The sequence below is a fragment of the Indicator indicator genome, chromosome 14 (assembly GCF_027791375.1).
Source record: "Indicator indicator isolate 239-I01 chromosome 14, UM_Iind_1.1, whole genome shotgun sequence".
NCBI lineage: Eukaryota > Metazoa > Chordata > Aves > Piciformes > Indicatoridae > Indicator > Indicator indicator.
Genome location: NC_072023.1, coordinates 26254875 through 26270527, shown reverse-complemented (window position 1 = coordinate 26270527; position 15653 = coordinate 26254875). Strand labels below are relative to the sequence as shown.

Sequence of the window (15653 nt, the reverse complement as noted above, 5' to 3'; positions counted from 1 at the left end):
ATGTTCAGCTACTATCAACCAGCACCCCCAGGTCCCTCTCTGCCTGGCTGATCTCCAGCCCCCAGCCTGTAGTGCTGCTTGGGGTTGTTGTGGCCAAAGTGTAGAGCCCTGCACTTAGCCTTGTTCAGTCTCATCCCATTGGCCTCTGCCCACCCATCCAACCTGTCCAGGTCCCTCTGCAGGGCCCTCCTACCCTCCAACAGATCAACTCCTGCTCCTAACTTGGTGTCATCTGAAAACTTACTGATGATGGACTCAATCCCCTCGTCCAGATCATCAATAAAGATATCGAACAACTTTCAAAATGGGCACAACATGTAGATGTTGTTACTATTGTGATGAAATCATTAGCAATCACACACACTTTTGTCTCTACTTGTGCACAACCAGGAGAATGTGGTGATACAAACACTTGTTTTGTGCGCTTACACCTACATAGAAATCAATCCCCAGGCTGGAGGAACGCCACCCTGTATGCAGCTCTGCACAGGGATGCACATGGGCAGCACACACTCATGTGTACTCCTTCATTTACAGGCCTGTTGGTTATTTAGGTAAGATGAAGAACAGAGGTGCTCACTTCTGCCACTTATTCAAAAAAAATTAATTATTTTTTTAAATAAAACTGACTTTGAACACAGTGTTCTGGAGGCAACTGGGCTCCTACTGAGCCGGTAGAAATGGGCTGGGACCTCAACAACCAAGTTGGATCAGGTTCAGGCAGCCTCACCAATGGAAATCCACAGATGGACACCTGGGGACTGCTTCACCTTTTCAAAAGCTTTAAGTCAACAGACAAACAAATACCACCAGAAAAACTCCACATGTGCTGTGGTGAAAGGGAGAATTTCACAATGGAGATGCAAACCTCACTGGTTGAAAGAATGCAATGAAGCAAAGCAGAGTAATGCAACAGAGTATAGCACAAAGAACCTTTAGCTGAGGGGGTTGATGCTGATAGCAGTTAAGCACTTCCCAGTGAAATATTGTCAGTAGTCCCTGTGACTTGTTTTATCATGAAACTAAGAAAAAGCATCTTGATTTTTGGAAGATGATGGACTAAAATCTGACAAGTTTGGTAGTATCTCCTAGAATCACTACTGTACCCCACTGCTGCAGGAGCAAACCACCTCACACAATAGGGAACAAAAACAGTGGGAAGGGGGAAAAAACAAAAATCAGTTTTACTTACCTGAACTTTGATTTTGAGATCCGATGCCTGCAAGACAAGAATTGCCATTAAATTCTCTGAGGCTGTCCCAAGGTTTTTATGAAAATCACAAGAGAGAGAAATAAAGTTAAGCTCAGTTCATTTTTTCAATGGTTGCTGTTTTCCTTTTGCATCCTCTGTAAGGCAATAGAAGCACTGTGCGTGGCCACAACTCCCTGACACACAAATCTTGGTCTTTGGTGAAGTCACGAAGCAGGAGTCATGCCATGGTGGGATTCTACCACCTACAGATACCAGCAAATTAGCTTTGTTCTTGGGTAAAAGGCTGCCCTCATGCTAGGAGCACTCTGCATCTGCTTCCCAATTGATGTTTCAAGTGTGGCTTTTTGTAAATTTTATAGTCAGTAGGATTTTTCTTGTATTAAAATAAGTATGGCTTGATACAGACAGACTCCCTGCTTTCACACATCACCTGGCACTTCGGGATACAGAAGCATGTTATGAAACCATGTGGAAAATAAGGGCTTCTGTTCATCCAGCAAGTGAAGGAAAAACAGTGCATGGTGGATATTTTCCAACTTAGATACTAATCACAGGCTCACAGGATGTAGGGGTTGGAAGGGACCTCTGGAGATCTTCAAGTCCAACCCCTCTGCCAGAACAGGACCACGGTGCTAGAACGTGTCCAGAGAAGGGCCACAAGGATGATCAGAGGGCTGGAGCTCCTTTTCTATGAGGACAGACTGAGAGAGTTGGGGTTGTTCAGTCTGGAAAAGAGAAGGCTCTGAGGAGACCTTCTTGTGGCCTTCTAGTATCTGAAGGGGGCTACAAGAAAGCTGGGGATGGACTTTTGAGGGTGTCAGGGAGTGATAGGACTGGGGGGAATGGAGCAAAACTAGAAATGGGTAGATTCAGATTGGATGTTAGGAAGAAGTTCTTCCCCATGAGGGTGGTGAGACACTGGCACAGGTTGCCCAGGGAGGTGGTGGAAGCCTCATCCCTGGAGGTTTTTGCAGCCAGGCTGGATGTTGCTGTGAGCAATGTGATCTAGTGTGAGATGTCCCTGCCCATGGCAGGGGAGCTGGAACTGGATGATCCTTGGAGTTCCTTCCAACCCTTCAGAGTTCTGTGATTCTATGAAATTATCCCAGTAGCTTGCTCTGTAAAGTCACAGCAAAGCTAGAGACAGACCCCAGACCTCTAACCACTACTTTGCTGTGCTTGACTCGTCCCATAAGGCCTTTGAACTCTCTGGCTGTCTTTTGGTACCTACATAAGGGTGCAGAGAATTAAAGATATGTGGGTGCACTGACATGAGTCAGAGATGATTTTCAGAAGCTGCACAATCCATTACCAAGAACGTAAGAAATGAGAATCTGGGGACTGACTACAAACAAGATATTTCTGCTGGGCTGAAGCATTTCTTAAGGTTCCATCTATGATAGGGAAGTGATTCATTGTTGACAATAGGCAGCAAAGGTCTTACTGTAGTGGCTTAAAAATGGATTCACTGTTGGTAGACACAGGACAAAGTAATTACAGAATCGCAGGATTGTCAGGGTTGGAAGGGACCTCAAGGATCATCCAATTATAATCCCCCTGCCATGGGCAGGGACACCTCACTCTACATCAGGTTGCCCAGAGCCACATCCAGCCTGGCCTTAAAAACATCCAGGGCAGTTCAAAGTATATCACACTACTTCCTGCAGCGGTCTTAAAAATGACCATGTCCCTCTTTGAGGACCTCAGTCACTGACAGGTGATCAGTGATGGATCAGTTTCCTTCTGTGGAAGAGATTTTAGTGATAGGAGTGTTTTACCAGCAGATGGTCCAAGCCAAAAAAAACCCAAACCCGAACCTAAATCATCTCTTTGGACTGAGTACATCATCCCTGTCGTGTCTAGGCCACATGCTAGGCAGCAGTGTGGTTACACACACCGACAAGAACACTTCTGATAAAGAAGAAACAATGCCCCTGGGTGAAGAGAATGTTAAATTGTGCTGCAGAGACAACATGAGCTCTACCAAGGATGATGAGTGAACATCCTTAATGGTAAAGCTATCCCAGCCTAGCCCTGAGAATTCTTGCTTTACAAGTGCTACCTGCAAGCTGTAATGGATCAGATTTACAGGCGGCTCAGGCACAGACAGGGGAAAGGAAAAAAGGAGGAAAAAGTCACAAGGAAGGAGAAACCTGGACACAGAAAAGGAGGTGCTGAGGACCTTCATAAGGAAAAGTTGGTACGGGAGAGAAAAAGAGATCAAGAGAAATGTCATGGGGGACCTGTCTGGTGAAAGGTGAAGGACAGGGAGTGTGAATTTCTCTGGTGACCTCTCTGGCTAATGGTTTCCCAGTAAGGGAGCTGTGTGACGCTGAAGGAATCTTTTATTTATTTAAGCAAAAGAGCTGTGGCAGGTGTAGTATTCATCATGCATGCCAGAATTATATCTTAGGAACATTACAAGCAGCAGCCAAGTGCCTTCAATGCTCCCACAGGTTAGCTGCAGCCTTACCCTCCCCCTGCTGCCTTGCCTCACTGCCATGGCAGAAGGCTTTAGCACATGTGGGTGTGCTATATATTTAGAACAGGACAAGGAAGGAAGGAGGAAGAGATTTCTATTTGGAGGCAGAATCCAAGAGTGAAATGGAATTTTGGAAACACAAATAGCCAATTTTGAAAACATTATGCATGAATCTGAAGTGTATTTTTCAAATGACCCTCACAATGGAGAATCCATTTGTCTTTCAGAACCAAGGCTGGTGACATCATATTAAAAAATGCTTTTATGATGCCACTAGAGGCTGCCAGTAGGCTGGATTTGGGGCCTTGCTATGACCTCTTTGTGACACTCCAAACTGGCATTTGACAGGGTTCAGGGTGGACAGATTCTCCACTGAGTTTAACCATGGTTTAGAACAAGAGGCAACAGACCCAAGCTGCACCAGGACAGGGTTAGACTGGATACTAGGAAGAATTTTTTCCCAGCAAGAGTCGTCAGGGATTGGAATGTGCTGCCCAGGGAGGTGGTGGAGTCCCCAAGCCTGGATGTGTTTAAAGGTGGTTTGGATGTGGTGCTTGGGGCTATGGTTTAGGGGTGAGCCTTGTAGAATAGGGGTCTGGGTTGGACTTGGTGATCCTGAGGGGCTTTTCCAACCTGAATGTTTCTGTGATTCTGTGAAGGATCTCTTCTGTCCCTGGTACTCTGTGAGCTGCCTGTCATTGGCTGAAATTTTGTGTCCAGCTCTGGAATGTCTTGAGAAACTGTTCTGTAAAATCATGGTACAGAGGCATATACTAAACCCACTTCAGATCACTGCTGAGTGTTTTGCATGCTTTTAACCATCTAACTCATACTATTATCTAAACAAACAAACACAAAAATCAGACTACTGCTGTCAGACAAGCTAGCTGTTAAATCCTCTATAACTCTCCTAACCTCACAGATTTATATACCACATGCAGATCAGACAGTGAAATCACAGAATTACCAGGGTTGGAAAGGACCTCAAGGATCATCCAGTTTTGGATCACACTACAGCAGGTTGCTCACAGCCACATCCAGCCTGGCTGCAAAAACCTCCAGGGATGAGGCTTCCACCACCTCCCTGGGCAACCTGTGCCAGTGTCTCACCACCCTCATGGGGAAGAACTTCTTCCTAACATCCAATCTGAATCTACCCATTTCTAGTTTTGTTCCATTCCCCCCAGTCCTATCACTCCCTAACACCCTAAAAAGTCCCTTCCCAGCTTTCTTGTAGCCCCCTTCAGATACTGGAATGTCACAAGAAGGTCTCCTCTTGTGAGGCCTTCTCCTCTCCAGACTGAACAACCCCAACACTCTCAGTCTGTCTCCATAGCAGAGCAGCTCCAGCCCTCTGCTCATCCTCGTGGCCCTTCTCTGGACACCTTCCAGCACCTCCAGATCTTTCCTGTAATAGAGGCTCCAGAACTGGACACAGAGCTCCAGGTGTGGTCTCAGCAGAGTGGAGCAGAGGGGGAGAATCACCTCCCTGGCCCTGCTGGCCACACTTCTCTTGATGCAGCCCAGGCTCTGCTTGGCTTTCTGGGCTGCAAGTGCTCACTGCTGGCTCCTGTTGAGCTTCTCATCCCCCAGCACCCCCAAGGCCTTTTCTTCAGGGCTGCTCTCAAGCCAGTCCCTGCCCAGCCTATATCAGTGCTTGGGATTGCCCTGACCCAGCTGCAGGACCTTGCACTTGGTCTTGTTGAACCTCATGAGGTTGTCATGGGCCCTGCTCTGCAGCCTGTCCAGGTCCCTCTGTATGAATACCTTCCTTCCAGCCTGTCAGCTGTACCACACAGCTTGGTGCTGAGGGAGCCTCAGTGCCACTGTCCATGTGGTCAGTAAGCTCTTTGTTGGTCAGTAAGAATCTACAGAACATCCTTAAGAGAACTGGATCTGTCTAGCTTGAAATGAAGCTGGTTTGCTATCCAAGTGACTTTCAACCAGGCTAGGAAAACAGGCTGGGTAAAGAGGCTGGGAGAAGAGGCCAGCACTTCAGCATTCAGTGAATAACCTCACTGTCCCTGTGGCAAATCAGAGACAATGCCTGTCACAGAATCCAAAGCAGGAAGGTAATTCCTCCTCCACAAGGGCATGCTCCTGTCCTTCAGACTCGTATCCAGAGCTGACTGTGAGTTTCAGAAGCACCTTGCCCAGAATCACTTGGAGAGCAGTAGCTGTGGCTGGCACATAAGGATCAATCCTCTGTGTTTTTCTGCTGAAGTCAGCAGTGGTTTCAGAGCTCTTGGTAGACTTTTCTTGCCACTGCTCCGGATGCAATGGAACCTTTCGTCCTCACAGAAGGAAGCTACCTTCCCATTAGCTGAAAACCAGCAGCAGCTATAGTGAACCTGCAAGCAAACTGACTCTGGCCTTCACCACTGGCTGCTTGTTGCAAGAACTGCATAGGAATTATTTTCTCAGACAGAAAAACACCAAGGGGAAATCACTGATGGTTCAGCTGCCAGGGAAAGATCCCATGGCTCATAATATTTTCAGGACACACTGTTTACAGCTGGAATGCCAGTGCATGTTGCTCATATTGGTTTATCCTCTTTTATTTTTTTAACCCTCTCTGGTAGAAAAGCCAATTGAACTGGTCCCCCAAAGGCATGGACATCCTGGCCAAGGTGAAAATGCCAAGTGGCTTTATTGTTTCAGTGAAAGCAGATAATTTTAAGATCTTTTCCCCTTTCAGCTCAAGGGCTTCACTTGTCTCTTGAGGCCCTGTGGAAGATTAGCTTCCACAAAGGTCTTTTTTCACTAATACCTATGTGTAAAAGCAAGCTCTGTCGTGCCACTCAGCTGTGGATTAGAAAATGTTGTATTAGAAAATGAACCTTTTGGTTGTACTGGAAGATTGTACACACTGACATCCCACACAGAACAGATTACTACTGATTGTGAGCAAGAGCCTGTCCTCAGGAAGCCACATTCTGCACAGCAGTAAGAAGCAAGGCACAGGGAATTTACCTGCTCTTGGGAAGTAATGTTGGGCTTGAGTCTGGAGGGATTTAGAGGAGAGGGTTACCTGCATGGCTCCTGTAAGAAGCTTGGAGAATTTCCCCCAGCTCCAAGGCAGGCTTGCCTCTGGCCAAGGCTGAATCAATCAGCACTGCTGCAGTAACAGATTTAAGAGGGGGAAAGCCTGTTGGGTGAGTTCCTTTGTTTTGGAGAGGAGAGGGACATGCGAGAGACAACCACACAGACAGAAGTCAGTGAGGAAGAAGTGAGGAAGTCACGTTGAGCATCCACTATCCTTTGCCCTGTGGTGAGCTGGCAGGCTGAGCCTCTGCAGCCCTTGGAGATCAATGGTGGGGCAGAATCCCATCTGTGGCCTGTGGAAGATCCCGCACTGGGGCAAGGAACTGCTCCTGAAGAAGGCTGTGACTCTGAGGGAAGCCTGCACTGGGGCAGTCTGTTTCTGGGAGGACTGCAGCCCACAGAAGAGATCTGCTCTGCTGAGACCCCACCTGGAACACTGTGTCCAGTTCTGGAGCTCCTATTACAGGAAGGATCTGGAGGTGCTGGAAGGTGTCCAGAGAAGGGCCATGAGGATGATCAGAGGGCTGGAGCTCCTCTCCTATGAGGACAGACTGAGAGAGTTTGGGCTGTTCAGTCTGGAGAAGAGAAGGCTCCAAGGACACCTTCTTGTGGCCTTCTAGGATCTGAAGGGGGCTCCAAGAAATCTGGGGAGGGACTTTTGAGGGTGTCAGGGAGTGATAGGACTGGGGGGAATGGAGCAAAACTAGAAATGGGGAGATTCAGATTGGATGTTAGGAAGAAATTCTTCCCCATGAGGGTGGTGAGACACTGGCACAGGTTGCCCAGGGAGGTGGTGGAAGCCTCATCCCTGGAGGTTTTATAATTCTATGATTCTATGAAGGCAGTTTCTATGTATCTATAGTATGGATACTAGAGAAACAAAAGCTTCTTTGAGACCATTGATCAGTAGGAGATTGCTTGTGTTTGAGAGGTAGTCTCCTGATCTCACATAGCATGTCTCTGTGGAGCTAAGAAAGGCTGTCAGGGAAGATCTCCTTTTCCAAGAGGCATGCTTGAGCCCAGCTTCTCAAGGAGATCTTTCTGTCATTCACAGACACAGCCTTTCAAAGCTGTACAGCCTTTTAGTAGGAACAGAAGGAACAGCTAGTAATTCTAAGTCATCTCCAATAAAAATGCTTTCATCTTTCAGTCCCTTAAGTACTGTTTTTCTTTTATCATGATGTCAAGCTCAGCCATGGTGTTGCTGCTTGGGTAGTTTAATGCCTTAGCAGCCTGATGTCACTAAATAAAGAAATATATTACATTTGACTTAAAATCTTCCTGCTGCTTCAGTTATGCATTGTTACAGCTTGCCCAGTGCAGTCTCTGCCCTATAGGAAAAGGCAAGGTGGGAATCATGGCCCTTAAGTGATTCTAGCAAGGGGGTAAAAATGAAGACTCATCTTCAACTTTACTGTGAGGGTCCCAGAGCACTGGAACAGGCTGCCCAGAGAGGATGAGGAATCTCCATCTCTGGATCCTTTCCAGTCCTGTCTGGATGTGTTCCTGTGTGACTATGCTATGGTCCTGCTCTGGCAGGGGCGTTGGACTTGGAGATCTCCAGAGGTCCCTTCCAACCCCTAAGATCCTGTGATCAACAATCAACCAAAAGAGTTGTCCAACCATTTCAGCTTAGAAGTAAAACCCAGAAGATTGCTCAGAACTCTGGACCTAATCTTCAACTATAGTAGTACAGGATGACATTAAGTATAATTCTCAATCAAAGTCACTACTACTGGATGAGGAAATTATTGGACAAACTCAGCTGACTTCCCGCATGAATTATCTCTGTTCTTGAACACTGGGCAAAATTCTGAGTCTCTTAGTCAGGCTCCAACAGAAGAAAAGAATAATTAAAAAAAAAAATCCTGCTTACATTTTATATATTCCAGGAGGAATATTGGCCTCTGGAGGGTTTTAATGATGGCTCAGTGAGAAGAAGACTTTATACTTCTTGAAAATGAGAAATATGCCCAAGTGTGTGGTGTAGCAGCAGAACAAACCAGGAAGTATTCCAAGCCTCAGAACCAAAGACACCTCTGAATTTCTCCATAGATAAGGAATTTGCATCTCTACAAGTCTGAACATGTTAGAGAAGCATGAAGCACTGGCAAAATTGGTACTTCACTCCAGAATTTAAAGTACAATGATACAGCCATTAGTGTTCCTGGATGAAGGAGCCTGTCCATCTCTGAGAGATGAAAAGCAATCTGAATGAGGCCTTGAGGATCTCAACTGTCCTTGGGTAAGGGGTAAGAAAAACCCTTCTCAGTAACAGACTTCAATTCCCCCTACCATGCATCAGCCAGCAAGGAAACTCTTTATCTCCCTGCATCTTACATGTCCTACTCTGGGGAGACTAAGGGCCCTGTTTTATGTAACATCTACAACACTGGAAGAAGAAATGAAGCTCTGTTCAACTGCCATTCTCCTGTGTCTTCTTCTCTGCAATGTGCTGGATGTAGCCATCCCTTCTCCTCATGCCAGGACCACAGTGACAGTAGGAACTTCTTTACTGTGAGGGTCCCAGAGCACTGGAAGAGGCTACCCAGAGAGGTTGTGGAGTCTCCTTCTCTGGAGCCTTTCCAGCCCTGTATGGATGTGTTCCTGTGTGACCTGTGCTGGATTCTATGGTCCTGCTCTGGCAGGGAGGTTGGACTCGAAGATCTGCAGAGGCCCCTTCCAACCCCTGACATCCTGTGAGCCTGTGCTCAGAATACTCCCAGAGAAGGTAATGAGCTCAGTGAGCAAGTTTTGGGTTTAGTCTTGAGAACTTCATGAGCATCTAAATCTTATTATTTGTCCTGGACTGGTAGTTTGAGAACTGGAGCAGCAGCTGCTAGGGAGCATCAAGCACTGTAACTAGTCCATTATCAGGCACCAGTATGTGATGATTCACTGATCATGCTCCATTATGTGCACTTACTGCATCTACTGCTGAAAGAACTCTCTTGTCCAGTCTCTTTTGGGTGGTGCACAGCAATAAGACAAGGAACAGCAGCTACAAGCTTGAACAGAGAAGCTTTCACCTCAACATGACAGAAACTTCTTCACAGTGAGGGTGACAGAGCCCTGGAGCAGGCTGCCCAGAGAGGTTGTGGAGTCTCCTTCTCTGGAGACTTTCCAACCCCACCTGGATGCATTCCTGTGCAGACTGCCCTGGGTGATCCTGCTTTGGCAGGGGGGTTGGACTGGATGATCTCTGGAGGTCCCTTCCAACCTCTAACATTCTTTGATTCTCTGGCTCTGTGGTGCCTGACCACAGCACTGCCATTCTCCTGTGGGCACACTGGGCTATTTTAAGTAAACTCCATTCCAAGTCATGATTATGTTTAGAACTGGGTTTAACTTCAGCTCTCCTGGCCACATTCCAGCTAAGATAATTACATTCTGCTTGCCAAAATTCCTAGAGCAGTTTTAGTGCAGACCAAGTTATCCTTCATACATCTCCTCATACACTTGTGCACTTGGGCTTGAAATCCTTGTCACATTTTACCCTGAAGGTGGCTGAACTCTAACACTGTGGAAACAATCCCTGCTTTTACACTTCTTAAAGTGCTTTAGGATCCTTTGGGATTAAGGACATTAAATGAATGCAAGCTGGAGCATTAAAAATATATGCAACTTTGTAGTAAGAGTTGCCATTGTTGGTGGCACTGTATAGCACCAGGGGACCCATTGTTTCAGGAAGCAGAACTACAGAATAGAGATGGTTCTCCAAACTGGATCCAGCTGGAAGAAGTGGTCACACATCCAGCTGCTGCTTCCTGTAATGTGACAAGAGCACAAGCAACTTGGTGAGGTGCTAAAGCAAGAGCTACAACTGCCTCAGAGCTGCAAACAGACCTAGGCTGGTTTCTTGAGAGAGGAGTTTATCATCTAAACCAAAAGAACCAGCAGGCAGGCAATAGCAGGCAGGTGAAGGGACAATTTCTCCTGGGGTTTGTAAGTCCCTGGCTGACACTTACAGGATAGCAGATTGAATCTACACCATATTCCACATATCCTCCTTTGTAATGCAGATAAGATCTCCCCCTCTTCACTTTGCAGAGGAGAGGGCCAAGGGAGTGTGTGTGAGATACAACTGAGGTTTCAAAGTCATAAAAGCAATAGATAGGCTGAATGTGGAACTGCTGATCACCAAAGCTCCCAGTGTTAGAAGGAGAAGAGGCTGACTGAAAGTAGTAGTAGGTGAGCTTAAAACAGACAGAAGAAAGTAGTTGTCTACACAGCAGGTAGTGAACTTCTGCAGCTTCTTGCCACAGAATATCATGAAGGCAGACAGCCTTAGTGGGCTCAGATAAACCCATGGACAATGTGGCCACTGAAGGCAAAAAGCAGAGTGCCCTCTGACATTTCTAATCACATAAGCATGAATTTGGGAGCAGTAAAATGGGACTGGAAAGTAGGAAACAGTCAGGTTTACACACTTGCCCTCCCCGCACTGTAAGGACCTGAACACTGGGACAGCTGGACCACAGGGCTGACCAAACAGAGCATTTATTGTATACTTATGATGAGCACTTGATCAACACTGAAGGTGTGACCAAGGGTAGCACAGAGCATCAAAATACTCCAGCATGGCAGAATCTGTAGCACTGCTATGCTTAGCCCATTTTCAGAGGAAATTTGGAGGGACTGCCATATTCCCCCACAGCATAAAATCTCTTCTTGTTCAAGGCATGCAAAAGGAATGGACTCCTCTTGCCTATCCTTGCTCTCTGTGATGTTCAAATACCTGCTATAGAATATAGTATTCTATAAGTGCTATCTCACACACTCCTGTGCATCTCCATTAACTCCAGAGGTGCCATTTCAAGGAGGCATTACTCTCTTCAAACTGATGTACTTTGTCACTCCAGTACTGTGCTCACCATGTGAAGGCTGCAATGTAGGCTGCAGGATGGGAGTTATCATCCATGTATTTCTATTACAAGACATTGTAACTGTTAGAGAAATCAAAGGAGCCCAGTCATTTCTGCTCTTTGCTCTACACAGATCAGATTTGATTCTCTCTCACCAAAGAGGGACTTTAAAACAAGAACTCTGTTATCCATCAGTTCTTCTTTTAACTACTAAGCAGAACTAACCCTGCTGGAGCACCTCTCCTATGAGGACAGACTGAGAGAGTTGGGGTTGTTCAGTCTGCAGAAGAGAAGGCTCTGAGGAGACCTTCTTGTGGCCTTCCAGGATCTGAAAGGGGCTGCAACAAAGCTGGGGAAGGACTTTTCAGGGTTTCAGGTAGTGATAGGACTGGGGGGGAATGGATCTAGGCTAGAGGGAGATTTAGATTAGAGGTTAGGAAGAATTTCTTCCCCATGAGGGAGGTGAGACACTGGAACAGGTTGCCTAGGGAGATGGTGGAAGCCTCATCCCTGGAAAGTTTTAAGGTCAGGCTGGATGCAGCTCTGGGCAGCCTGCTGTAGTGTGAGGTGTCCCTGCCCATGGCAGTGGGGTTGGAACTAGATGATCCTTGAGGTCCCTTCCAACCCTGACAATTCCAGGATTATCCTGGGCATTCTGTGCTTTATTTACATCTATGTAAACCCAGAGACTCCCCTTGAGCATCCAGGATGAGTTTACATTGCAGTCAAGGTAAGAACTGGGATCAATAGATCCACACTCTCTCCTTTCACCCACTGTGGGGTTTTCTTGCCCTTAAACCCCCTGACATTGGCCCTGGCTCCCAGGCAGGCAGCTGAATCCCCCGGCACACACAGATCTGTGCAGATGTACTCACGCTAGCCTAGCACCGCAGTTTTCGCCTTCCATATCTGCTCCAGGAACGTTGTCTGTGTTCACGGACTCGGTCTCACTGGTGGGCATGCTCACTGTAAGAGTCAAAGGGAAGAAAAAGAGAGGGTTGGCCATTAGAACCTGGCACACCTAGTAATAAATCACATGAGAGAAGGAACTGACTTAATGAGAAGACCCTCAGGTGCAGCTCCTGAGGATTAAGCCATTTGCTGAGCAAGCCTAGTGAGTGCCTCTCTGCACAGGTTGGGCAGGTAGACTTCAGGAATATACAAAGGTCACTCAAATGCTAAAAAAAAAGGGCAAAAAGCTCTCTTTCAGAGTCAGTTTCTGAGAATTTTATGAATGAGGATCATTGAAAATTAGAGAACCTGACAAAGCCAACGAGAGGCTTTTGTTTCCCTCAGTGGAACACTCTTAAAAGCCATCCCGTTACTCACACCAACCCAAACCACCTCAATCCCCTTCTCAACCTTCTTTTTTCTTTGTGCAGTGACTAGAATACAAAATAAAATGACCAGATTGACATTTTTCAGACAAATGGCTGCTGTTAGCCTGGCAGCAAGTACCACAGAAATGACACTGATGCACCAGCTTCATTTACTAATCATTTATGGGTTTCAACCTTGCACTTACAAGCTGGACCTATAGGGCTAAGAGGGGAATTCAGACTCTCTGACCCATTCAGGTATTACCAACAGAAAAAAAGCTAATGAATATGGACTGTGGAAGAGATTTTATGTTGGCTCTTGTCAGCTAAGTGCTGGACAGGATCTTCTAGCTTTTACAGAAGTATCATGGAATGAACATGGAATGAAAGGAACCTTAGGTGTGAACCTATCTCATTTGAATTCAAGGACCTGTCACAATTTCAGTCTCTTATCAAACCTCAATATTTTCTTTTTATTTCTGCAGATTGCAAAAAAACCCAAACACCCAAACCATCATTTCCCTTCCACCAGTTGCTCCCAGGTACTATATGAGCTCTAATAACCATCATTTCCCCTCCACCAGTTGTTCCCAGGTCCTATATGATCTCTAATAACCATCATTTCCATTCCACCAGTTGCTCCCAGGTCCTATATGATCTCTAATAACCATCATTTCCATTCCACCAGTTGTTCCCAGGTCCTATATGATCTCTAATAACCATCATTTCCATTCCACCAGTTGCTCCCAGGTCCTATATGATCTCTAATAACCATCATTTCCATTCCACCAGTTGTTCCCAGGTCCTATATGAGCTCTAGTAACTCCTTAATTTATAAGCATTGGACATAAACTAGGACAATGGATAGGATCCAGTATGTGTCCTCTTCCTTCCTCCCTCCTTTTCCAAATACACAAAAGAAATTAAACATCATACTTAAACCCAAACTCTAGAGGAGTTACACAGAGCTCTCAGCTGCCTGGTAGAACTTGAGAACATGACCTGTATTAGCTGCTGGATACATATCTCAAATGACACTTGAGAGCATGCATCATGAGCTGTTAAAGAGGCTTCTAATAGCCTGAAAGGATACATTACTCAATACTAAGAACATCTCTGTCTGTGAACCCTTGATGCAAAAGAAGGCAATGTAGAATAAATAGGTTCCCCTTTTCAATTTGGTAGATGTTTAATGGGCCATGGGGCCAGGTTTTCTTTTAGAGGCCCAAAAGATATTAGAAGGGTCTTCCAAAGAGGTCCTGCTTGGAATTTATTGGCACAGAAATGTCATAGAATCCTAGAATGGCTCCAGTGGGAAGGGATCTGAAGAGATCATCTACTCCAAACTCCTTGCCATGGGCAGGGACAACTCTCAACTAGACTTGGTTGGTCAAGGCCTCATCCAGCCTGGCCTTGAACCCCTCCAGAGGGGCATCCACAACCTCTCCAGGCAACCTATTCCAGAGTCTTATCACCCTCATATTGAAGAACTTCTTCCAAAGATCCAGTCAAACCCTGCTCTCCCTCAGCTTAAAACCATTCCCCCACCATCCTATCTCTAGACACCCTTTTGAAAAGTCCCTCTGCAGCCTTCATGTAGGATCTCTGCAGGTGTTGGAAGGCAGATCTAAGGTCCCCCAGAGTCTCCTCCTCTCCAGGCTGAACAGGCCCAGCTCCCTCAGCCTGTCCTCATAGCAGAGGTGCTCCAGCTCGTGGATCATTTTTGTGACCCTCCTCTGGACTTGCTCCAACAGTTGCAGGTCCTTCTTAGGATGGGAACACCAGAACTGGACACAGAATTCAAGATGAAGTCTCACAAGAACAGAGCAAAGGGGAAGAATCACCTCTCTTGACCTGCTGGCCACACTCCTCCCGATGCAGCTCAGGATACAGCTTGCCTTCTGGGCTGCATGAGCACACTGATGGCTCCTGGGGAGCTTCTCACCATTCAGCATCCCCAAGTCTTTTTCTTCAGGGTTAATCTCAACCACTCTGCACCCAGCCTGTATTTGTGCCTCTTCACAGAATCATAGAATGGTCTGGGTTGGAAGGGACCTCCAAAGCTCATCTAGGCCAACCCCTCTGCAGTCAGCAGGGACGTCCCCAACTAGATCAGGTTGCCCAGAGCCCTGTCCAGCCTCACCTTCAATATCTCCAGGGATGGGGACCCAAATTCCTCCTTGGGCAACCTGTTCCAGTGTTCCACTACCCTCATAGTAAAGAACTTGTTCCTAACATCCAATCTAAATCTGCTCTTCTCTAGTCTGAAGCCATTGTCCCTTGTCCTGTCCCTGCAGGCCTTTGCACACAGTTTCTCTCCATCCTTCTTGTAGCCCCCTTCAGGTACTGGCAGGTTGCTATTAGGTCTCCCTGGAGCCTTCTCTTCTCCAGGCTGAACACCCCCAGCTCCCTCAGCCTGTCCTCATAGCATCCCAGCTTTATCCCATCCCAGCAACTCACATGCCTACAACATACATCTTGGGGCAATCTGAAGTTACTGTGCTGTGTTCTTAGGACCATATGAAAGACTGGACTGTCTGGCACTCTTGACATAGCTATGAAACACTGTACCCTGATGGTGCCCATCCTTTTACAAAGCCCAGGTGCTTCAATAATCTTGTCTATTTGGAAAAACAAATGAAGGAATCAACTGAATCCACATTTTGATGCACATGAAACACTCAAGTAAGCTGTAAGAAAACCCAACGTTTGTAATTAAAATTTTCAGT

At 46.4% G+C, this 15653-nt stretch overlaps 1 protein-coding gene across 1 annotated transcript in view; it reads right to left on the bottom strand.

The window, feature by feature from the left end:
- CACNA1C (calcium voltage-gated channel subunit alpha1 C) overlaps positions 1-15653 on the bottom strand; it is a 698267-nt gene that overhangs the window by 164724 nt on the left and 517890 nt on the right. The window contains exons 10-11 of the mRNA XM_054386505.1: positions 12481-12571; positions 1193-1219 (exon numbers count right to left, since the gene is read on the bottom strand). Coding sequence (XP_054242480.1) covers positions 1193-1219; positions 12481-12571 — 118 coding nt within the window. The remainder of the gene's footprint in view (positions 1-1192; positions 1220-12480; positions 12572-15653) is intronic.